The sequence below is a fragment of the Ahaetulla prasina genome, chromosome 4, assembly GCF_028640845.1.
Source record: "Ahaetulla prasina isolate Xishuangbanna chromosome 4, ASM2864084v1, whole genome shotgun sequence".
NCBI lineage: Eukaryota > Metazoa > Chordata > Lepidosauria > Squamata > Colubridae > Ahaetulla > Ahaetulla prasina.
In genome coordinates this window covers 6210347-6235923 of record NC_080542.1, presented here as the reverse complement: position 1 = coordinate 6235923, position 25577 = coordinate 6210347, and the positions used below count along the sequence as shown (strand labels likewise).

Sequence of the window (25577 nt, the reverse complement as noted above, 5' to 3'; positions counted from 1 at the left end):
CCAATAGCAGAAATCGCGGCTCTATGCCATCCTATTTAGGTATGTTTTTGAGGCCGGGCACATGCGTGCAAGGCACACACGCCAGCAAAGTGCATGCGTGGAAGGCCAGGTGCATGTGCGAACGGGGTGTGTGCGAGCAAAGCGAGCATGCATGCGCGCTCATATTTGTGAACTGGTAGGAAAAATAATTGAATACCACCCGTGTACGGGAATCAGGGTTATGCTCCTAAGAAATGGGACAAGGATGATCATTCTCTGATTTCTCCCTCTTTTAGAGTTTTGGCACCTATGTCACGGATGGAGGCCCAGTTGGTTCAGCGCCAGGCTCCCCCATCTTATGGGCAGCTCATCGCTCGCGGGGTTATTCCTCCAGTAGAAGGGTTCCCGGTTGAGCATCCAAATCAGGTGAGTGAGCCCAACACTCTTCGCGTGCCTTCCTTGCAAACTGACTTGTGGACTTCAAACTCCCAGAATTCTTCAGCCCACCGTGTTGGCTGGGGAAATTCTGGGAGTTGAAGTCCGCAAGTCTTAAAGTTGCCAGTGTTTGGAGATTCAGAAGACCATCGGTTCCCTCTGCCTCCACTTTCCTTCATTTCTTATCCTTATTTCCCGCAGTTGTCGAAGAACCCTCTTAATGTCTTCATTGGAGGGCAAGTCCTTCCATGAAAATTATGTCTGAGAAGCAAGATGTATAGGTAGTCGTCACTTAACAACCAATCACATACTGTTCTGTCCCCGTCCCCACTTCACAGAGCAAACTCAAAGACGCGTGTCTCCCAGTCTTTTTTTTTGCTACAGACCTGATTTTCTTCAGTTGAGGAAATACTTGGCAGTGACTGTGCAGAGGCCTGCCAAGTTCTGAGTCCATTATCTCGTGTCCAAGATCTGTTGCCAAAAACTCACTGACAAAGTCCTTTAACCCTCCAACAACCGAGCTGCAGTGCACTCTTGGTAGCTTTTTTGTCCGTCACAAGGGCCACATGGCAGCTCCACCCACTTTTATACCCTGGGGGGTGTGGCTCAGTGACTCAGAATCTCTGAGCCTGCCACACCGCCTGCCACACCTCTTCCTCTGCTGCGCACGCTTATCTCTTCGTTGCTGCCTCGGATTAATCCAGGATTGATCGTCAGCAGCTGGGACTTGAGGCGTTGCCAGGAAGGAGGAGGGTGTGGGAGAGGGAGGCCTTGTCAGTTCCTTCTCCTGGCCTGCAGCTGGAACTTGGGGCAGTGCCAGCGAGGAGAGTCCTAGCGAGGGAGGCCTTGCTGGCTCCTCTCCCTCACTTTCCGAGTCACATGGGAACAGGCTCGAGGGCCAGAGTCACAACACATACCCTGCCCAAAGGTATTTAAGATGATCCCGCCAACACCATCTCCCTATTGGATGCTTGGCTACTGGCTCATGTTCACAATGATTTGCAGTGTGTTTTGCAGTCACATTATTTTTGATTTTGACATCCCCCCCCCCCGATTTTTGGCATTTACCCGTATTTTTCAGCATATAAGACGCTCCGGAGTATAAGATGCACATTTGTTTTTGGGGAGAAAAACAAGGGGGATGGGAAACTGCCTCTGTCGACCAGCATCCATCGGTATTCATCTGGCTAGCATCCTTGCAGCAAACAGCCTGATTCAGCAGGAGCAGCTAATTGGCGGCTGGATCAGCCTCCCGGAATACCACAATCAGCTGTTACAGGCTGTGGGGATTGCCACAGCCCATCGCTGCCTCCGCGTGTCGCATTTTCAGCCTCCTCTGCATGCCCTGGTTTTGGCCTCTGCGCATCGTGCTTTCGGCCTGGTCGAGGCGAAAACACGATGCACAGAGGCCACAAATGGGGCATGCGGAGGCCGAAAACCCGATGCATGAAGGCAGTGATCGGCAGCGATGGGCTGTGGTGATCCCTGCAGCCTGGAACGGGCTGTTAATGGGGCATGTAGAGGCCGAAAATGCGATGTGCAGAGGCCAAAAATGGGGCATGCGGAGGCCGAAAACACAACGCATGGAGGAAGTGATCGGCAGAGATGGGCTGCGGCAATCCCTACAGCCTGAAATGGGCCATTAATGGGGCATGCAGAAGCCGAAGATGCCATGCGCGGAGGCCAGAAACGGCCGGTTAATGGGGGCTGGCAGGTGGGCGGGACTTTGGCAACGTTCGCTGTGTAAGACGCACAGACATTTCCACCCGCTTTTAAGGGTGCAAAAAGTACGTCTTATACTCTGAAAAATACGGTACTTCTAGTGTTTGGCAAAACCACCCACTGGATCAAATGAACTTGTTTAATGAGTGGAGGATTAGGCACAGGACTATATATATATATATATATATATATGTTTTCTGAGGTTTTCGCGGGTGTTTGTATGTAGGTCTTTGGTTATTATTAGAAAATCAAGGAGTATATGAAATCCCATGCACCGCCTGCCCCACCACATACATTGGACAAACCAACAGAAGAATAAGTGCACGCATTGAAGAACACAAGAACTCATTCAAAAAAGAGGAACCAACTTCTTCCCTGGTCCAACACTTTAAAGTCACAGGACACGATATTGACTTTAAAAAGACCAGAACTATCGCCAAAACTGAACACTTTAACAACAGAATAATCAGAGAAGCCATTGAGATAGAAAAACGCCCACACAGCATGAACAAACGAGATGATACCTCCCGCCTACCAGCCATTTGGAAACCTGCCCTTATTGACAAACGAGTCCTTAAGACGAGGAATGACACCAGACCCACACTCACGAGGTCCACACAGGATGTCACCACACATCCACCCAGAAAGCAGACCCAAACCCACACTGATCAGGAAGCACGACCAAGGACCAGAAGCCAGACCACAGCTGCAACATTAGCCATTTCAAACCCCTCCAATCCATACATGCAGCAGACTGACACCCACTATGAAGATATAGCACGACCACGAACACGAAGCCAAACAGCAGCAGTGCAGCTCACCAGCTCAAATCCCCCTGCAACTCAGACTAATTTGAGCACAACCAAGCCCCCACCCAAACAGGACACACCCCCAGCCAATCAGAGCACAACCCCCCCCCATCCAATCAGAGCACAGCCAAGCTCCCACCCAATCAGTTCAAACCCCCACTAGCAGTTAAAAGGAAGAAACATCTGCGGTCACACATTGCTCCCAGAAGCTGAAGCCTGAAGATGACGAATGAGACTTAAACGCCAAGACACTTCCAATTTTACACAGGAGAAAACCCGAACAAACAAAGACCTATATATATATATATATATATATATATATATATATATATATATATATATATATATATATGTATATGTATATGTATATGTATATGTATATGTATATGTATATGTATATGTATATGTATATGTATATGTATATGTAGGTCTTTGGTTATTCGGGTTTTCTCCCGCGTAAAATTGGAAGTGTCTTGGTGATGTTTCGACAAAGTCTCATTCGTCATCTTCAGGCTTCAGCCCAGGCTTTGGGAGCAATGTGTGATCGCAGCTGTTTCTTCCTTTAACTGCTAGTGGGGGTTTGAACTGATTGGGTGGGAGCATTGGCTGCACACAAACCGCCATCTGCACGCACTCACACCACCACCCAGCACAGATCAACTCCGTAGCCAAGACACTCATCTCCAGAACAAAATGCTTAGCTGATGAACAACACCTAAAACCGAACTAGACACTCTCACTAACGTACTAACATCCAATGGATTCCAAAGAAATAAGATTACCAAGCTAATCCAAAAGAACCCCCACTAAAATCCAAGACAGAGAACAAGAAAACGGCACAGCCCTCCTCCCATATATAAAAGGCACCACAGACAGAATCAGCAAGATCCTCCACAAACACAACATCAAGACAGCATTCTGCACAAACCAAAAATATCCACCATCCTAAGAAACCCCAAAGACAAAATTGAGTTAGAAAATCAAGGAGTATATGAAATCCCATGCACCGCCTGCCCCACCACATACATTGGACAAACCAACAGAAGAATAAGTGCACGATTGAAGAACACAAGAACTCATTCAAAAAGAGGAACCAACTTCTTCCCTGGTCCAACACTTTAAAGTCACAGGACATGATATTGACTTTAAAAGACCAGAACTATCGCCAAAACTGAACACTTTAACAACAGAATAATCAGAGAAGCCATCGAGATAGAAAAACGCCCACACAGCATGAACAAACGAGATGATACCTCCCGCCTACCAGCCATTTGGAAACCCGCCTTATTGACAAACGAGTCCTTAAAACGAGGAATGACATCAGACCCACACTCACGAGGTCCACACAGGATGTCATCACCACACATCCACCCAGAAAGCAGACCCAAACCCACACTGATCAGGAAGCACGACCAAGAACCAGAAGCCAGACCGCAGCTGCAACATTAGCCATTTCAAACCCCTCCAATCCATACATGCAGCAGACTGACACCCACTATGAAGATGTAGCACCACCACGAACACAAAGCCAAACAGCACCAGTGCAGCTCACCAGCTCAAATCCCCCTGCAACACAGACTAAATTGAGCACAACCAAGCCCCCACCCAAACAGGACACACCCCCAGCCAATCAGAGCACAAAAACCCACATCCAATCAGAGCACAGCCAAGCTCCCACCCAATCAGTTCAAACCCCACTAGCAGTTAAAAGGAAGAAACAGCTGCAATCACACATTGCTCCCAGAAGCACGTTGAAGCCTGAAGATGACGAATGAGACTTCAAACGCTGCCAAGACACTTCCAATTTTACGGGAGAAAACCCGAATAACCAAAGATCTACATACAAACACCGTGAAAACCTCAGAAAACATATATATATATATATATATATATATATATATAGGGAGAAAACCCGAACAACCAAAGACCTATATACAAACACCGTGAAAACCTCAGAAAAAATATATATATATATATATATATATATATATATATATATATATATATATATGTATATGTATATATGTATATATATATATATGTATATATATATGTATATGTATATATATGTATGTATATATATATAGGTCTTTGGTTATTGGGTTTTCTCATAAATGGAGGTGTCTTGGCGGCGTTCGAAGTCTCATTCGTCTTCACTTCAGCTCGCTTCTGGAAGCATTGCTCCCAGAAGCACGAAGCTGAAGCCTGAAGATGACGAATGAGACTTCGTCAAAACGTCGCCAAGACACCTCCAATTTTACGCAGGAGAAAACCAGAATAACCAAAGACCTACATACAAACACCCGCGAAAACCTCAGAAAACACACACACACACACACACACACACACACACTCGTAAAATTGAGTTGGTCACATGACCCCATTGGAAGACCACCATAACTTATAACTGTAATTCTGGACTGAATTAAGTCAAGGATTACTTGCATATTATTCTGAGAGGAAAAAATGTGATTATGGGAATTCCAGACCCAAGGCCAGGAAGCTTCTGCTTGATTTGATCAATCAGAAAAGCACCTTTAAAGTGATCCTTTAGAATAGAATAGAACAGAACAGAATTTTTTATTGGCCAAGTGTGATTGGACACACAAGGAATTTGTCTTTGGTGCATATGCTCTCAGTGTACATAAAAGAAAAGATACGTTCATCAAGGTACAACATTTACAACACAAATGATGGTCAGTATATCAATATAAATCATAAGGATTGCCAGCAACAAAGTTACAGTCATAAGTGGAAAGAGATTGGTGATGGGAATGATGAGAAGATTAATAGTAGTGCAGATTTAATTAAGTGAAAGAAAGACCAAAAGGTGAATACCACTCTATAAAGCCTTAGTAAGACCACATGTACAGTACTGTATCCAGTTTTGGTCACCACACTATAAAAAAAGATGTTGAGACTCTAGAAAAAATGCAGAGAAGAGCAACCAGGATGATGAGGGGACTGGAGTCTTAAAACATGACCAACGGTTGCAGGAACCGGGCATGGGTAGTCTAGTGAAGAGAAGGACCAGGGGAGATAGGATAGCAGTCTTCCAATATTTGAGGGGCTGCCACAGAGAGGAAGGCATCAAACTATTTTCCAAAGCACCTGAAGGCCAGACAAAGAATAACGGGTGGGACAAGGAGAGATTCAACCTGGAAATAAGGAGAAATTTTCTGACAGCGAGAACAATCGACCGATGGAATAGAAGTTGCCTTCAGAAGTTGTGGGAGCTTCATCCCTGGAGGCTTTCAAGAAGAAACTGGAGTGCCATCTTTCAGAAATGGTGTAGGGTCCCCTGCTTGGGCTGGCGGGGCTGGGGAGGTTGGACTAGATGACCTACAAGGTCTCTTTCCACTCTGTTAATCAGTATCTGTATCTATCTATAATCTCTCTATCAGTGAAGGTTGAGAAGGAACATCTCAAGAGGTTTGTAGAGCAACGGAAGACAAGAATGAGCAATGATACCAACATGAGTGTATACCAATGACTCCCAATGAGCATTTGTCTTCTTGAGGGCCAATTTTTCTGATGTTCCCCATTTGCTGGTGTTTGTAAGAAGTCATCAAGACATTCTTGGTCCATCAGTTTTGGTCCACCCCAAAACTGTGAAGATCTACTGGGTTTTTTTTCATGGTCTTCTGTAGGTCCTTTCTTAAGATTAATCCCTCTTAAATTTCTACCGATGGAGTACTAGGACTCTGTGTAATCCTAGATGCTAAGTTAGTAATACGGTTGTTAAGTGAATGTTTTTTTTTCCATTGACTTTGCTTGTCAGAAGGTCACAAAATGGGGATCGCATGACCCCAGGATATTGCATCCTGTTGTGACCCAGGCCCCAGCAGGTAGTAGGAAACTCAGTCTGTGAAAAAACAAGCAAACTTTATTTGAACAGCTGAGAATTACTTCATTCCCAGCGTCATTCAAGTCCAATTAAAACAAATTCCTTCCAACATAAATTCCTCAGTCCTATCGCAAACCTTAGTCCAATTAGGCAAACTGCCAAAGGTCAAACGTTCAGAAGTCACAAAAATAAATGCAAGACGTAGACGAAGCAGAAGACGCAGCTACCAACGTTGTTTTCCGGCAAAGCTGAAACACCAGTGTTGGTCTGTTTTAAACCTTATGGGAGGGGCCAATCATCTCTTGGCCTTACTCCTCAGTCGTCCTCTCTGCTTCAGCTGCTCTTGCCTTCTGGTAGCTCTTCTCATGCGTGCATTAGGAACAGGCTCCTCCTGTTCCTCTGCCTCACTACTATCAGTCTCTGGAGGCTCTGGAGTCCGCACCTCACTCCCCGATGGCCTTGGCCTCACCTCAGCCTCATCGCTGTCCAACTCCATTGCCAGCTCCACAGACTCCTGGCGGACCACAACACATCCGTCATAACTATGAACCAGTAGCCAAGTGTCTGAATTTTGATCGTGTGGGCTCATAGGGATAGCGCAACCGTGCTAATTGTGAAAATAGTCATGGGTCATTTTTTTCAGTGCCGTTGTGACTTCAAACGAGTTGCTGTAAGATGAAGTCTAGCTGTAGTTCAAGGGACAATTCTCAACTTCAGCCGCCTTCTTCAAGCTGTGAATTTGTGAAGCTGAAGATCTAACTTTCTTCTGGGTTCTCGTTTCAGAATTCGGTCCTGGGGAATTTGCGGTCTCTCCTGCATCTCTTGCGACGGGACCCAGCTAGCCCTGAGGGAGCCTGCGGGAGGCGTCGTCCCCATCAAAGCCGCTTCCTACGACGTCTGACGAGGCGCATGCGCCGATTGGGGTTACTTCGTCACTCGGCCTCCCCTGCTTCATCTTCTACCACGGCTTCCACCATCATCCCTAACTCATCTTCCGTGCCCGATGACCTCGCTGAGGCATCTCGTGGAGATGGAGATGCTTCTTCCCATCTTCCAGAAGACCAACCGTTGCCTCTTCCCACCAAGGTCCCACTGATTCCTGCAGAACCCAGGCCGGATCCTCACAACCCACGGCCTACTCCACGGTTTACGGGGGTCATGCGTAGCCTCCGCGTCCGGCTTTTCTCCCCCATGCCCGCCTGCTCCGCGGAAGCTGGAGAGGACCGGAACGCATCTCCATCTCCCGATGATGAAGACGAAGTGCTTCTAGTCCCTCTTGCCGATCCGCAACTCGAGAACTTCGAGAACTGGAATGCCGACGACGAACCTCTTCTGACTTGAGAAATTTAGGTTGGATGTGGCCTTGAGGAAATTTTGTCACCAGCGACCGACAATGGACAGTCAAGTTTCTGTTTCTTTCCCGCCGATCCTTCCACGTTCCCCCCCCCTCCTGCCCCGCCCCATCAGAAATGAGCGAAATCTTTGGGGGGAAAAATCTAATTTTTAAAAAATTATTTCTTCTTTCTTGTCAGCGTTTTGACCTGTCAGGAATGGGTTTCATTTGGCCTTTGGAGTCAGTTCAGATCCACCGAGGGTTGCGGAAATGTCTTTGTGGCTCGCCAGATGGATTAATCTTCTTGGCTCCTTCCGTCTTAATTTGTAGAAGGGATTATTCTCTTTTGAAATGGCAATTTGTGTTCTCAAATTGCACAATAATTCTCAAGGGAGGTTTTTTTAGATGTCTTTGACCCTGAAGGTTGTCTTGAAAGTGATCGAAGTATATGTGCTTGGCATTTTAAAGTTCCTTCTTAGAAAATGAAGAGGAGGAAAGAATACAATATGTTCCTTGGAGGAAAAACTCCAGTTATTTGCCTGATTAAAAAAATGAAGGAAGCAAAGATACAATCCAAAATAACTTTTAGCAACATGAAGGCAATTTTCTCTAAGACCAGTAATTTGATTTTTTTTTTTTTTTCCCTTTGGTGGAAATTTGACCTTTCAATCGTCCCATCATGGAGCGCAACGAAAGATTTATTTTTGTGAATTTATGGAAAGCTGGGAATAAATATATATATATATTTGTTTTCTGAGGTTTTCACGGGTGTTTGTATGTAGGTCTTTGGTTGTTCCGGTTTTCTCCTGTGTAAAATTGGAAGTGTCTTGGCGACGTTTCGAGGAAGTCTCATTCGTCATCTTCAGGCTTCAGCTTCGTGCTTCTGGGAGCAATGTGTGATCGCAGCTGTTTCTTCCTTTTAACTGTTCAAACCCCCACTAGCAGTTAAAAAGAAGAAACAACTACGATCACACATTGCTCCCTGAAGATGACGAATGAGACTTCGTTGAAACGTTGCCAAGACACTTCCAATATATATATATATATATATATATATATATATATATATATATATATATATTTGTTTCTGAGGTTTTCACGGGTGTTTGTATGTAGGTCTTTGGTTGTTCGGGTTTTCTCCTGTGTAAAATTGGAAGTGTCTTGGCGACGTTTTGACAAAGTCTCATACGTCATCTTCAGGCTTCAGCTTCGTGCTTCTGGGAGCAGTGTGTGATCGCAGCTGTTTCTTCCTTTTAACTGTTCAAACCCCCACTAGCAGTTAAAAGGAAGAAACAGCTGCGATCACACATTGCTCCCTGAAGATGACGAATGAAACTTCGTCGAAACGTCGCCAAGACACTTCCAATTTTACGCGGGAGAAAACCCGAATAACCAAAGATATATATATATATATATATATATATAAAATATAATTCTACCGGAACTAATTTTTTTTTGCGAATCATGTTTTACGATGCAACCTTTTTTTTTTTTTGCTAACCAACATTTTTTTTTGCGTTCCGTGGGAGCGAATCCTAGATTTACAAAAAAAAAAGAAAAAAGAAAAAAAGAAAGATGGAATATACTTGGAATCGTTTGTTGATAAATCTTTTGTAAGTAAATTATTTTTTCAAAGCACAGCCAATAGAGAGAAGAAGAAAAAGAAGAAATTTTGCACATGGAATATCCAAACAGCTTGTAAATAAGCCAGATTTTTGTATGAAGGAATCTTTCAAGAGCAGGGATCGGTTATAAATTTAGCGGTATTCATTGCCGATTATTTCCTATAAAGCAACGCTTTTCAACTTTAAAGATGGGTGGATTTCAATTCCCAGAATTGCCCAGCCGGCATGTTGGCTGGGGAATTCTGGGAGTTGAAATCTACCCATCTTAAAATTTATGAGCAAAATGGCCTTCGAGTGACAAATATATACCCACCTACCCTGAAATAAACATGAGTGGGGAAGTTGTGGAAAGGAAAGGCTTAAATCAAAAATAAAGGTCGTTTTTGCCTTCAGTTATTACAAAATTGTGCTTAAACGAGGTTACGATTTCTTTCACACCAATGAAGTGGACGATGGTGGATTTTCTCCCCCCCTCTCCCCCCCCGCACTAATTTTTCTGGATTTCAAATCCAGAATTCTCCAAAACCATTCTGGCATACGACCTCACAAGGGATGAAGTGGTCTGTGGCGGAAAAGCACAGGTAGTCCTCGACGTACGACCACAATCTGTGTTGTTAAGCGAGACTTTCGTTAAAAGTGAATTTCGGCCGCGTATTACGACCGTTTTTTTGTCACAGTGCTTCACTGTGAGTCACACGGTTGTTAAGCGAATCCTGCATTCCCGTTGACTGGCCAGAAGGTCGCAAAAGAGGATCATCTAACACACACCCCAGGACACGGCGACGGCCATAAATATGAGTTGGTTGTGAAGCATTGGAATTTTGATCACATGACCGTAGAGATGCTACCGCGGTCATAAGTATGAAAAGAAAAAGTTACTTTTTTCAGGGTCGTTGTAGCTGAACGGTCACTAAATGAATTGTCGTAAGTCAAGACTACCTGTATCCAACCTTGGTTTAGGTTAAACCCACTAAAATCGACCACTTAACCACTTTTTTTAAGAAAACGAAACTTCTCAGCTTTGTTTACTCTGACGCTGACTGGATTCAACTCCATCCTTCTAAATACCGTCTGATTTTTTTTTCTTAAAAAAATAATAATCATAAAGCAGTACCTGGATTTTAATCATATTTTAGGCAAGAGGAAGTGGGGGGGGGGAAAGGGAAAAAAATAACCATCAAATCTGTGCTGGTTCTCTACCCAGTCGTTTTTATTTATCCTTATTTTTTTACAAAAGCCCACAGAATGCAAATAAATACAAGCTCGAGACAAAACAAAAAAAAAAGGAAAAATTGTAAATTGTATCGTAATTCCTCCCGAGAGGGGTAGAAATTTTTAAGAGAAACACGGGTGATCCTCGATTTATGACCAAAGCCCAGAATTTCTGTTGTTAAGTGAAACATTGATCAAGCTAGCTTTGGTCCATTTTATGATCTTTCACTGGAATTATCCAGTTAGTGACAGGGTGGTTAAGTGAAGTTTGCTCTCCCCATGGACTTCGCTTGTCACGAGGTCGCCAGAGGGGAAATCACGTGACCTTGGGACACTGCGACCGTCATAAATACGAGTCAGTTGCCCAAGCATCTCAGTTTTGATCACGTCACCGTGCTGAGGTTATAACTGTGAAAAAAACGGTCGTAAAGTCCCTTTTTTCCGGGGCCGTCGTCACTTTGAACGGTCACTAAACAAACCGTTGTAAGTCGAGGACCATCTCAGGGCGACTTTGGTGATTTATGTCCGGAAAAAACTTGGAAGAAGTCGGTTGTCCTGAGGGGAAAAAAATAGACATTCAAGGATCAGGAGGGAGACAGATAAATTAATGTTGTTTTTGGTCGCCAGGATGTAAAAAAAAAAAAATTGAGACTCTGGAAAGAGTACAGAGAAGAGCAACAAAGAGGATTAGGGGACAGTAAGCTAGAATGGTTGCAGGAATGGGGTCAGGGGTGAAATGCTACCGGTTAGGGCCGGTTCGGCAGAACCGGTAGTAAAAAAATGCTTTAAAAAAGTAAAAAAAAAAAGGTTCCGACGGTCACGCAGCACAGCTGCATGTCACAGCTGATTGTCCGAACCTTTTTTTTTTTTTACTTTTTTAAAACATTTTTTACTATCTATTCGCCCGAACCGGTAGTAAAAAAATGCTTTAAAAAAGTTTTTAAAAAGGTTCCCACGATCGCGCGGCACAGCTGATTGTCACAGCTGATTGTTGGAACTTTTTTTTTTACTTTTTTAAAACATTTTTTACTGCCTATTCACCCGAACCAATAGTAAAAAAATGCTTTAAAAAAGTTTTTAAAAAGGTTCCCACAATTGGTGGCACAGCTGATTGTCACAGCTGATCGTCGGAACCTTTTTTTTACTTTTTTAAAGCATTTTTTAACTACCTATTCGCCCGAACCAGTAGTAAAAAAATGCTTTAAAAAGGTTCTCACGATCGCGCAGCACAGCTGATTGTCACAGCTGATCATCAAACCTTTTTTTAAAAAACTTTTTAAAAGCATTTTTAGCTACCTATTCGCCCCAACCGGTAGTAAAAAAAAATGCTTTAAAAAGTTTTTTAAAAGGTTCCCACAATCGCGCAGCACAGCTGATTGTCACAGCTGATTGTTGGAACTTTTTTTTTTTACTTTTTAAAAACATTTTTTACTGCCTATTCACCCGAACCGGTAGTAAAAAAAATGCTTTAAAAACGTTTTTTAAAAGGTTCCCACAATTGTGTGGCACAGCTGATTGTCACAGTTGATTGTCACAGTAAACATTTTTTACTGCCTATTCACCCGAACCAGTAGTAAAAAAAATGCTTTAAAAAAGTTTTTAAAAAGGTTCCCACAATTGCACGGCACAGCTGATTGTCACAGCTGATCGTCGGAACCTTTTTACTTTTTTAAAGCATTTTTTAACTACCTATTCGCCCAAACCAGTAGTAAAAAAATGCTTTAAAAAGGTTCCCACGATCGCGCAGCACAGCTGATTGTCACAGCTGATCATCGAACCTTTTTTTAAAAAAACTTTTTTAAAGCATTTTTTAACTACCTATTCGCCTGAACCGGTAGTAAAAAAAATGCTTTAAAAAAGTTTTTTAAAAGGTTCCCACGATTGCGCGACACAGCTGATTGTTACAGCTGATCGATGGAACTTTTTAAAACTTTTTTAGTTAAAAAATGATTTAAAAAGTAAAAAAAAAGTTGGCCACACCCACCCAGTTACATGACCCTCCCACCAAGCCACACCCAAAGAACCGGTAGGGAAAATTTTTGAATTTCCCCACTGAATGGGGTATGTCTAGTTTGATGAAAAGAAGGACTTAGGGGTGACGTTATAGCATCTTCCAATATTTGAGGGGCTGCCCCGAAGAAGAGGGGGGGCACCTATTCTTCAAAACCCCTGAAGGCAGGCGAAGAAGCAATGGACGGGAAACTCATCAAGGAGAGAAGCAACTTAGTATTAAGGAGAAATTTCCTGACAGTTAGAACAATTAACCAGCGGAACGACCCGCCACCAGAAATCATGGATGCCCCAAACACTGGAGGCTTTTAAAGAAGAGATTTCTTGGTAATAGGGTGGGTTTTTCTGCCTCAGCAAGGGGTTGGACTAGAAGACCTCCAAGGTCCCTTTCCAACTCTGCGAGTCTATTCTGTTCTTAATTTATGTCCCGATTTTGCTCAACAGTGCGTCAAATTCTTCATGTCTCTTTCTGTTAATATGTATAAATTCCTCTCTCTCTCTCTCTCTCTCTCTCTCTCTCTCTCTCTCTCTCTCCATATATACATACATACATATACATCATACATACATATATACGTCTTTCTGTTTTGTTTCTCCAAATCGGTTGCGGGTAATGGGAAATAACAAGTATTTGCACTATGTCTTTTTCGTTCTTGAGCTGTGACCACTAACCGAGGGCTGCGCGGTGTGTAATTTTCACCTTCTGTTGCCTTTACAATTTTGCTACGAGCTTTTTTTTTTTTCCCCTCCCCAAAAAAATAAATAAAAATGTTTTGAATTATTAGAATAAAGCAAATTTTCCTGTCTGTTCGGTGTGGCTTATTTCTTTTTTCTTTTAATTCCTTTATTTATTTATTTATTTAAAACAACAACAACCAGGGGGATGTTTAAGAAGAGATTGGACAGACACTTGTCTGAAACGGTATATAGGGTTTCCTACCTGAGAAGGGGGTTGGACTAGAAGACCTCCAAGGTCCCTTCCAACTCTATGCTGTTCTGTTCTGTTCTGTTCTGTTCAATTCTATTCTATTCTCTACTCTATTCTACTCTTCCTATTCTATTCTATTCCACTCTACTCTTACTCTACTATTCTATTCTACTCTACTCTATTCCTATTCTACTCTACTCTACTTACTCTACTTCTATTCTATTCTACTCTACTCTACTCTATTCCTATTCTACTCTACTTACTCTACTTCTATTCTATTCTACTCTACTCTACTCTATTCCTATTCTACTCTACTTACTCTACTTCTATTCTACTCTACTCTACTCTATTCCTATTCTACTCTACTCTACTTACTCTACTTCTATTCTATTCTACTCTACTCTACTCTATTCCTATTCTACTCTACTCTACTTACCCTACTTTTATTCCTACTCTACTCTATTCCTATACCGATAGTCCTTGACTTCTGACCAGTCACTTAGTAGCTACTGTGTAGTGATTATGAGAAATAACTACTATAGTGGTTACTCCTTCTCCTCTTCCTCCTCTACTACTAACTCCTACTCCTACTCTACTACTAACTCCTCCTCTTCCTCCTCTACTACTAAGGAGCGACATTTTCTTAGGAACAGATCTGCACTGGTTCCGAAGGAGACAGCGAGTGGGCGATCCTCAGACGTGGGGTCAGACTGGATGACCTTACATTACCCTCAATTCCTATAACCCAGAAAAAGCCATCCTCTCCTGCTTGTGGATAAGATGGAACTTCACTTCTTATTTCAGTTCGTTCCCAGCGGACCAGAATCCCATTTATTTTGTTCGGGTTCCTAGCTAGCCACTTTTAAATTGTCATGGGTCCCGCGGAAATCAGCAACCGAAGAGCCGTTTAATTGGGAAGCCGTTCACGCTGAAAGACCTCCATTTTCAGGGTGAGCGCCTTAAATGCTTCTTGTTAAAAGCGCAAAGCTTTCCCCCCCCCCCGGAGACTCGGTTTCCTGTGGGTTCCCCCCTCACTCCTTAACACGGAGAAAAGCAGCCAGAAGAGAAATTCGGCCACTCTGGATTAAATGGTAGCTGAAAACTGGGGCTACCCATTACGTAGCCTCCGCTCTGGACGGGATCCAGCCTGTTGCCCTGCCGACTGTCAGAAGTGGGGAGCACCGGGTCCTGCAAGAATCTGGGGAGCATCGTAGCCCCGGGCAGGCAAGATGGATTATTTTAATTCCCCCCCTCACCGCCATTTCCATACAGAGACACCAAAGAAGACACAAACACGGGTTTGCAAACACCCATCCGTGCCTCCATCCGCACGTTACCTTGATCCTCAGCTCAGCTTTGACCTGATTTTGCTGTGTCTCCCAAGGCTGAGCTGGGGGGGGGGGAGTATGTAGAGCGGGGGGGGGAGAGAGAGATTTCTGCCTGACTTTGTGGCAGGCATTAATTATGCTTCATTAGTACCTTCCCACCCATGACTAACGGATATAATTCTCCCCTCCAGCCTAATTAGATTGAGCAGCTAACTCAGCATCTTTCTAGAGGAGGATCGTCGGCTGGCAAGGCGGTTCCTGTTCTTCCTTCTCTTCCTCTTCCTCCTTCTCATCCTCTTCTTCCACCACCTCTTCCTCCTCCTTTTCTCCTACCTCCTCTTCCTCCTTTTCTTCCTCCCCTCCTCTTCCTCCTCCTTCTACCTCTTCTTCCACCTCCTCTTCCTCCTTCTCTTCTACCTCCCCTTCCATCTTCTCTTCCTGTTCCTCTTCTTCCTCTTCTTCCTCCTTCTCCTACTCTTCTTTCACCTCTTCTTCCTTCTCTTCCTCTTCCTCCTCCTCCTCCTCTTCCTGTTCCTGTTCCTGCTCTTCTTCCTTCCTCTTCCCACTCTTCTTCCTCTTCTTCGTCCTTCTTCTCCTTTCTCCTACCTCCTCTTCTTCCACCTCTTCCCCTTCTCTTCCTCCTCCTCCTCTTCTTCCACCTTGTCTTCTTGTCAAGTATCCTTGTCAAGTATCTCACAATACTTGACTACACAGTATCAACAGTAGAAACCTTCAAATTTCTGGGTTCTATCATATCGCAAGATCTCAAATGGACAGCTAACATCAAAAACATCATTAAAAAAGGACAACAAAGAATGTTCTTTCTGCGCCAATTCAGTAAGCTCAAACTGCCCAAGGAGCTGCTGATCCAATTCTACAGAGGAATTATTGAGTCTGTCATTTGCACCTCTATAACTGTCTGGTTCGGTTCTGCAACCCAACAAGAAAAACACAGACTTCAGAGGATAATTAGAACTGCAGAAAAAATAATTGCTACCAACCTGCCTTCCATTGAGGACCTGTATACTGCACGAATCAAGAAGAGGGCCGTGAAAATATTTGCAGATCCCTCGCATCCTGGACATAAACTGTTTCAACTCCTACCCTCAAAACGACGCTATAGAGCACTGCACACCAGAACAACTAGACACAAGAACAGTTTTTTCCCGAAGGCCATCACTCTGCTAAACAAATAATTCCCTCAACACTGTCAGACTATTTACTGAATCTGCACTACTATTAATCGTTTCATAGTTCCCATCGCCAATCTCTTTCCACTTATGACTGTATGAATATAACTTGTTGCTGGCAATCCTTATGATTTATATTGATATATTGATCATCAATTGTGTTGTAAATGTTGTACCTTGATGAACGTATCTTTTCTTTTATGTACACTGAGAGCATATGCACCAAGACAAATTCCTTGTGTGTCCAATCACACTTGGCCAATAAAAATTCTATTCTATTCTATTCTATTCCTTCTCTTCCTCCTTCTACCTCCCCTTCCATCTTCTCTTCCTGTTCCTCTTCTTCCTCTTCTTCCTCCTTCTCCTACTCTTCTTTCACCTCTTCTTCCTTCTCTTCCTCTTCCTCCTCCTCTTCTTCCACCTCCTCCTCTTCCTCCTTCTCTTCCTGTTCCTGCTCTTCTTCCTTCCTCTTTCCCCTCTTCTTCCTCTTCTTCCTCCTTCCCCTCCTCTTCTTGCACCTTCTTTTTCTCCACCTCCTCTTCCTCTTCTTCCTTCTCCTTCCATCTCCTCTTCCTCCTCCTCCTCCTTCTCTTCCTCTTCCTCCTCTTCCTGTTACTGTTTCTTCTTCCTCTTCTCCCCTCTTCTTCCTCTTCTCCTCTTCTTCCTCCTTCTTCCATCTCCTCTTCCTCCTCCTCCTCTTCCTTCTCTTCCTCTTCCTCCTTCCTCTTCCTGTTCCTGTTTCTCCTTCCTCTTCCTCCCCCTCTTCCTCCTCCTCCTCCTCCTCCTCTTCTTCAACCTCCTCTTCCTCCTCCTCCCCTTCTTCCTCCTGCTTCTGTTCTTCCTCCCTTCTCCTCCTTTTCCTCTCCTTCTCCTCCTCTTCTTCCACCTCCTCTTCCTCTTCTTCTTACGCTTCCTCCTCCTCCTGCCTGCCCATTTCGGCTTGTGAGAAAGGATCCATCAATCAGAAGGTTCCTCTCTGCATTGACAGGCAGCTGATTCATTCCTCAGGAAAAAATAATTTGATTTTAGGTGTTGTCATTTTTTCCTTGGCTTTCCTATTTAGGCTGTTAATTTCGCTTCCTTTGGGCTCGGGTAATTTAAAGTAGCCGCCTCAGACTCAATGTTCATAGTCTTCCTTCAGTATTGCATTTTAGTTCAAAATTATTTTTATAAATTAGATGGTGACCATAATCTGATGCTCCTTTCTGCTCCGGTTTTCCCCAAAACAACACAAAGTCACCTAGTCATACCAAAGGCGGGACTAGAACTCCCAATCTCCTGATGATTGGCCCCAAATCTACCAGCCGGCTTTTATATTTGAGGCAGGACTAGAACTCCCAATCTCCTGATGATTGGCCCAGAATTTACCAGCCGGCTTTCATACTTAAGGCGGGACTAGAACTCACCAATCTGCTGGTGACTGGTCCAAAGTCACCCAGTTAGCTTTCACGCCAAAGGCGGGGCTAGAACTCACCATCTCCTGATGATTGGCCCCAAATCTACCAGCCGGCTTGCCTACTTAATGCGAGACTAGAACTCACCGTCTGCTGGTGATTGGCCGAAAGTCACCCAATCAGCTTTCACGCCAAAGGCGGGGCTAGAATTCACCGTCTCCTGATGATTGGCCCAGAATTTACCAGCCGGCTTTCATACTTAAGGCGGGACTAGAACTCACCGTCTACTGGCGATTGCCCCAAACTCGCCAATTTTTCAGCGCTGTTCTAACTTTGGTCACTAAGTCGAGGACTACCTGTAGAAGGGGAATCGCAATGGATTCAACCCCAATCAAAGCAAACCCAATCTTCGACTAGGCAAACCCAATCATAGTCCAATCGGGGTTTCCTACAATCCATTATTCTTAAATAAAAATTTTCCTGATTGGGTTGCTGGAACGCGACTTGGCTCACTTGTTTGAGTTACCTGCAGAGATCTTTTATTATTATTATTATTACTACTACTACTACTACTACTACTACTATACAAGGGGCCATTTCTATTTTCCCAGACTGCTTTGCTTACCATCTTTGGCGGCAGCCGAAAAAGCCAATCGCAATCCTAAATTGCATTCACAGAGGGAGATGGTCAAGATCAAGGGAGGTACTAATACTACTCCATAAAGCCTTAGTAAGACCACACCTAGAGTACAGCCTCCAGTTTTGGTCACCACACTATAAAAAAAGATGCTGAGACTCTAGAAAGACTGCAGAGAAGAGCAATCAAGATGATTAACCGCTCCAATCCAATCTTGATTGCAGAAAATATGACTTCTGTAACAGAGTTGTTAATGCCTGGAATAAACTACCTGACTCTGTGGTCTCTTCCCAAAATCCCCAAAGCTTCAACCAAAAACTGTCTACTATTGACCTCACCCCATTCCTAAGAGCTCTGTAAGGGGCGTGCATAAGAGCACCAGCGTGCCTACCTTCCTGTTCCTCTTCTTCCTCTTCTTCCTCCTTCTCCTCCTCCTCTTCTTCAACCTCCTCTTCCTCTTCTCTTCCTCCTCCTCTTCTTCCACCTCCTCCTCTTCCTCCTTCTCTTCCTGTTCCTGCTCTTCTTCCTTCCTCTTTCCCCTCTTCTTCCTCTTCTTCCTCCTTCCCCTCCTCTTCTTGCACCTTCTTTTCTCCACCTCCTCTTCCTCTTCTTCCTTCTCCTTCCATCTCCTCTTCCTCCTCCTCCTCCTCTTCCTCTTCCTCCTCTTCCTGTTACTGTTTCTTCTTCCTCTTTCTCCCCCTCTTCTTCCTCTTCTCCTCCTCTTCTTCCTCCTTCTTCCATCTCCTCTTCCTCCTCCTCCTCTTCTTCCTTCTCTTCCTCTTCCTCCTTCCTCTTCCTGTTCCTGTTTCTCCTTCCTCTTCCTCCCCCTCTTCCTCCTCCTCCTCCTCCTCCTCTTCTTCAACCTCCTCTTCCTCCTCCTCCTCTTCTTCCTCCTGCTTCTGTTCTTCCTCCCTTCTCCTCCTTTTCCTCTCCTTCTCCTCCTCTTCTTCCTCTTCCTCTTCCTCCTCTTCTTCTTCCGCTTCCTCCTCCTCCTCCCTGCCCATTTTGGCTTGTGAGAAAGGATCCATCAATCAGAAGGTTCCTCTCTGCATTGACAGGCAGCTGATTCATTCCTCAGGAAAAAATAATTTGATTTTAGGTGTTGTCATTTTTTCCTTGGCTTTCCTATTTAGGCTGTTAATTTCGCTTCCTTTGCGCTCTGGTAATTTAAAGTAGCCGCCTCAGACTCAATGTTCATAGTCTTCCTTCAGTGTTGCATTTTAGTTCACTTTGTGGTCATCCCTGTTTTCTTCAGTGTCTTCTTTTCTCTTGTTTTACGTTTTTCAAAATTATTTTTTATAAATTAGATGGTGACCATAACCTGATGCTCCTTTCTGCTCCGGTTTTCCCCAAAACAACAACCCTGTGAGGTGGGTTGGGCTGAAGGAGCGATTATTGGCCCAAAGTCACCTAGTCATACCAAAGGCGGGACTAGAACTCCCAATCTCCTGATGATTGGCCCAAAGTTTACCAGCCGGCTTTTATATTTGAGGCAGGACTAGAACTCACCGTCTGCTGGTGATTGGCCCAAAGTTGCCTAGTCGGCTTTCACGCCAAAGGCGGGGCTAGAATTCACCGTCTCCTGATGATTGGCCCAGAATTTACCAGCCGGCTTTCATACTTAAGGCGGGACTAGAACTCACCAATCTGCTGGTGACTGGTCCAAAGTCACCCAGTTAGCTTTCACGCCAAAGGCGGGGCTAGAACTCACCATCTCCTGATGATTGGCCCCAAATCTACCAGCCGGCTTGCCTACTTAATGCGAGACTAGAACTCACCGTCTGCTGGTGATTGGCCGAAAGTCACCCAATCAGCTTTCATACCAAAGGCGGGGCTAGAACTCAACGTCTCCTGATGATTGGCCCCAAATCTACCAGCCAGCTTGCATACTTAAGGCGGGACTAGAACTCACCGTCTACTGGCGATTGCCTCAAACTCGCCAATTTTTCAGCGCTGTTCTAAATTTGGTTGGTCGCTAAAAGTGCAGTTGTAACTCGAACACTACCTGTAGAAGGGGAATCGCAATGGATTCAACCCCAATCAAAGCAAACCCAATCTTCGACTAGGCAAACCCAATCATAGTCCAATCGGGGTTTCCTACAATCCATTATTCTTAAATGAAATTTTCCTGACTGGGTTGCTGGAATGCGACTTGGCTCACTTGTTTGAGTTACCTGCAGAGATCTTTTATTATTATTATTATTATTATTACTACTACTAGTAGTAGTAGTAGTAGTAGTACTATACAAGGGGCCATTTCTATTTTCCCAGACTGCTTTGCTTTCCATCTTTGGCGGCAGCCGAAAAAGCCAATTGCAATCCTAAATTGCATTCACAGAGGGAGACGGTCAAGATCAAGGGAGGTGCTAATACTACTCCATAAAGCCTTAGTAAGACCACACCTAGAGTACAGCCTCCAGTTTTGGTCACCACACTATAAAAAAAGATGTTGAGACTCTAGAAAGACTGCAGAGAAGAGCAATCAAGATGATTAACCGCTCCAATCCAATTTTGATTGCAGAAAATATGACTTCTGTAACAGAGTTGATAATGCCTGGAATAAACTACCTGACTCTGTGGTCTCTTCCCAAAATCCCCAAAGCTTCAACCAAAAACTGTCTACTATTGACCTCAGCCCATTCCTAAGAGGTCTGTAAGGGGCGTGCATAAGAGCACCAGCGTGCCTACCGGTCCTGTCCTATTGTTTCCTCTCATTATATCCCATTAATATAGTTACTACATACTTATGCTTATATATATGCTTATATATTGTATAGTTATTTCAGAGGATCATTAGAACTGCAGAAAAAATAATTGCTACCAACCTGCCTTCCATTGAGGACCTGTATACTGCACGAATCAAGAAGAGGGCCGTGAAAATATTTACAGATCCCTCACATCCTGGATATAAACTGTTTCAACTCCTACCTCAAAACGACGCTATAGAGCCCTGCACACCAGAACAACTAGACACAAGAACAGTTTTTTCCCGAAGGCCATCACTCTGCTAAACAAATAATTCCATCAACACTGTCAAACTATTTACTAAATCTGCACTACTATTAATCTTCTCATAGTTCCCATCACCAATCTCTTTCCACTTATGACTGTATGACTGTAACTTTGTTGCTGGCAATCCTTATGATTTATATTGATATATTGACCATTATTTGTGTTGTAAATGTTGTACCTTGATGAAGGTATCTTTTCTTTTATGTACACTGAGAGAATATGCATCAAGACAAATTCCTTGTGTGTCCAATCACACTTGGCCAATAAAAAATGCTATTCTATATACTGTGTGACAAAATAAATAAATGAGGAGACTGGAGGCTAAAACATATCGTGGATGGTTGCAGGAACTGGGCATGGCTAGTCTAGTGAAGAGAAGGACCAGGGAAGACAGGATAGCAGTCTTCCAATATTTGAGGGGCTGCCGCAGAGAGGAAGGGGTCAAGCTATTTTCCAAAGCCAGACAAGAAATAATTTCAAGGAGAAATTCCACCTGGAAATAAGGAGACATTTTCTGACAGGGATGGAACAGAAATTGCCTTCGGAAGTTGCGGGAGCTTCATTCCTGGAGGCTTTCAAGAAGAGACCGGACTGCCATCTTGTCAAAAAATGGTGTCGGGTCTTCTGTTTGGGCGGCAGGGTGGGTGGGTGGAGTGGGGTTGGACTAGATGACCTATCGGGTCCCTTCCAACTCAAGTTAAATCTGGAATCTTGCCTTCTGCAAGCCCTCCAGGAGAGAGAAAGAGGGACAGATCAGAGCCAAGGCAAGCCAATCGCAAACCATTTTCCGTTCTTTCCCCAACTCCGGCCAGATGGCCGCCACCCACCCACTCGCCTCCTTCAGGAAGCCATGTTCTAAACCATGGTCTATGGTCAGCCAGAATTGAATTGGCTGGGGTCTACCCCACACGTATTGTAGCCCCAAAGACTAGATTCACAACACAGATGAGCTGGAACCAAGCAAATTGCCTCCATCCCTTTTCCCAGCGCTGGCAGACCTCCCCCCACCTCTTCTCTTCCCCTCTTGGGCTTATCTGTGGGTCTCCCCCTCCCATCCCTGTTTTCCCTCCCTAGATGACAACCCATTGACTGCTGATGCTTCCCAATTGGGCGATGTTTGGTTTCCTCGCTGCACCCAATGCTTTTATTACATCTTCCTTAGCAAGCTATCTCCTTGTCTCTCACACACACATTGCTTCCATCTGGCTCTTCCTTCGACCCCCCCCCTCCTACCCAGCCTTCCTCCAATCCCTTCCTGCTCCCTCCAAACTGGGGGGCCTGGCCAGACACACACCCCTCCTCTCCTGGAATCTACCTGCCTGTCATTTCCACACACCCTTCTTCTGGCGAAATTCCTTCTTTCCTTCCTCCCTTCCTTCCTCCCTTCCTTTTTTCCTTCCTTCCTTCCTTCCTTTTTTCCTTCCTTCCTTCCTTCGTTGTCTGGGTTGCAGAGGCACCGGGGGGGGGCGTACCTGAAGCCCCTCCAATTTTTTGCACCACCACTACCACCTTAGGCTGTGTCCGCGAGCAAGAAACAGGTGCGTTTTTTGGAGACCGAGAGGGCAGCCTGTGGGGGTCTCTCTGGTTTTGTCTTGCCCCCACCCCACCCCTTCTCCTGTAGCCGAGGTGGGGGAGAGGCGGGAGGGAAGAGGGAAGCCCCTTTAAAAGAGGGGTGGGTGGGGAGAGGGCAGTGGCTGGCAATTCCTTGGAGAGAGCGCAGGAAAGCAATTTGGCAAAGCCAGGGGCAATCTCGTCCCTCTTTTCCCATCCACCCACCTTACTCGCCCGCTCCCCCTTTTTTTCCCTGGCTCTGCGAGACGGTGGGTGGGTGGGGAGGGGGCTAAGTGGGGACAAAGGAGTGCCCCATCCCCCCCCAGGAAAAGTGTGTGTGTGTGTGTGTGTGTGTGTGTGAGAGAGAGAGAGAGAGAGAGAGAGAGAGAGATAGTGTGTGTATGTGTGAGAGAGAGAAAATGAGAGAAAGAGAAAAAGAGAAAGAAAAAGAGAATATATATATATATATATATAGAGAGAGAGAGAAAATGAGAGAAAGAGAAAGAGAATATATATATATATATATATATATAGAGAGAGAGAGAGAGAGAGAGTATGAGAGAGAGATAGTGTGTATGTGTGAGAGAGAGAAAATGAGAGACAGAGAAAAAGAGAAAGAAAGAAAAAGAAGAGAAAGAGAGAGAGAAAGAGTGTGTGAGAGAGAGAGAAAATGAAAGACAGAGAAAAAGAGAAAGAAAAAAGAGAAGAGAAAGAGAGAGAGATTTTGTGTGTGAGAGAGAGAAAATGAGAGAAAGGGAAAAAGATATATATATATCTCCCAGAAGCATGGAGCTGAAGCCTGAAGATGACGAATGAGACTTCATCGAAACGTCGCCAAGACATTTCCAATTTTACGCGAGAGAAAACCCGAATAACCAAAGACCTACATATATATATATATATATATATATATATATATATATATATATATATATATATATATATATATATATATATATATATATATATATATATATATATATATATTTGTTTTCTGAGGTTTTCACGGGTATGTATACATATACATACATACATACATATATATATTTATTTATTTAATTTTATTAGATTTTTATACCGCCCTTCTCCCGAAGGACTCAGGGCGGTGTACAGCCAGATAATAAAAACCCACAATATACACATTAAAACAGAAACTTAAAACCAAGCATATTACAAATACATATACCTATATAGAATAGAATAGAATTTTTTATTGGCCAAGTGTGATTGGACACACAAGGAATTTGTCTTGGTGCATATGCTCTCAGTGTACATAAAAGAAAAGATACCTTCATCAAGGTACAACATTTACAACACAATTGATGGTCAATATATCAATATAAATCATAAGGATTGCCAGCAACAAGTTATAGTCATACAGTCATAAGTGGAAAGAGATTGGTGATGGGAATGATGAGAAGATTAATAGTAGTGCAGATTCACATACATACATACAGTAAATATACATACATACATACATACATACATACATACATACATACATACATACATACATATACATAAACATACACATATACATATACATACATACATACACACACACACTCCCACACACACACAGAGTTCTGGGCAGGATGAGGCGGGTGGAGAAGGAAGGCGGGTGGGATCCATCCAGCCAGGTGCCAGCCGGCGTGGGTCCCCCCACACCCCACGTTCCCCGGGCGAAGGTGGCGGGTCGTCCCTGGCGACAAAGCCGGGAGAAGCCGGCAGGGGCTGCCGAGGAAGCCTCTCCACCTGGAGCGTGGCAGCCGGCCAAAAGAGGCGGCGGAGGCTGAAAGCTTGGCGAAGCAGCCTCCGCGCCGACGGCAGCCCTGAAACGCCAGACGGCAGCCCTGAACGCTTCTCCTTCCTCCTCTTTCTTCTTTGTGGATTATTTTCAATTTTTTGGATGATTATTATTATTATTATTATTATTATTTTGGGTGGCAAACTTGGCACACCTTTTTGCCACCCGCGAGCGAAGCGGCTGGGATTGATTGAGAGAGAGAGAGAGAAAGAGAGAAAGGGAAGCTAGAGAGCTTTTTCAGCGGCTGAAAACGGCTGGAAGCCTTCGGCCGGTTTGGGCAAAACGGACGAGAGGTCTAGTCAGCGGGCAAGTCGTTCGGGAGAAGGAAGGAATTGGATCCGGCGTCCTTTCAGGTGCCTTTACGGGGACTGAATCTCTCTCACACACACACACGCAAACACACATTCATACACACACACACACAATCACTCTCTCTCTCTCTCTCTCTCTCTCTCTCACTCACTCACACACACACTATCTCTTTATTTCTCTCTCTTTATCTTTCTCTGTCTCTTTTTCCTTCACTTTCTTTCTCTCATTTTCTCTATTTCTCTTTTTCTCTCATTCTCTCTCTCTCTCTCTCTCTCACACACACACACACAATCTCTCTCTTTATTTCTCTCTCTTTATCTTTCTCTGTCTCTTTTTCCTTCTCTTTCTTTCTCTCATTTTCTCTCTCTCTCTATTTCTCTGTTTCTCTTTTTCTCTCATTCTCTCTCTCTCACACACACACACACAATTACGATCTCTCTCTCTCA

At 44.1% G+C, this 25577-nt stretch overlaps 1 protein-coding gene across 2 annotated transcripts in view; it reads left to right on the top strand.

Moving 5' to 3' along the window:
• LRP10 (LDL receptor related protein 10) overlaps window positions 1-21475 on the top strand; it is a 38151-nt gene extending 16676 nt beyond the window's left edge. Inside the window, exons 6-7 of one of the 2 annotated variants that reach the window (XM_058182319.1) lie at window positions 276-405; window positions 21227-21475. In XM_058182319.1, coding sequence (XP_058038302.1) covers window positions 276-405; window positions 21227-21460 — 364 coding nt within the window. In that variant the 3' untranslated portion in view covers window positions 21461-21475. Of the gene's footprint in view, window positions 1-275; window positions 406-7575; window positions 9063-21226 lie in introns of those variants that run through there. The other variant, XM_058182318.1, reaches the window with a different exon arrangement.
• Window positions 21476-25577: the final 4102 nt, after the last annotated feature.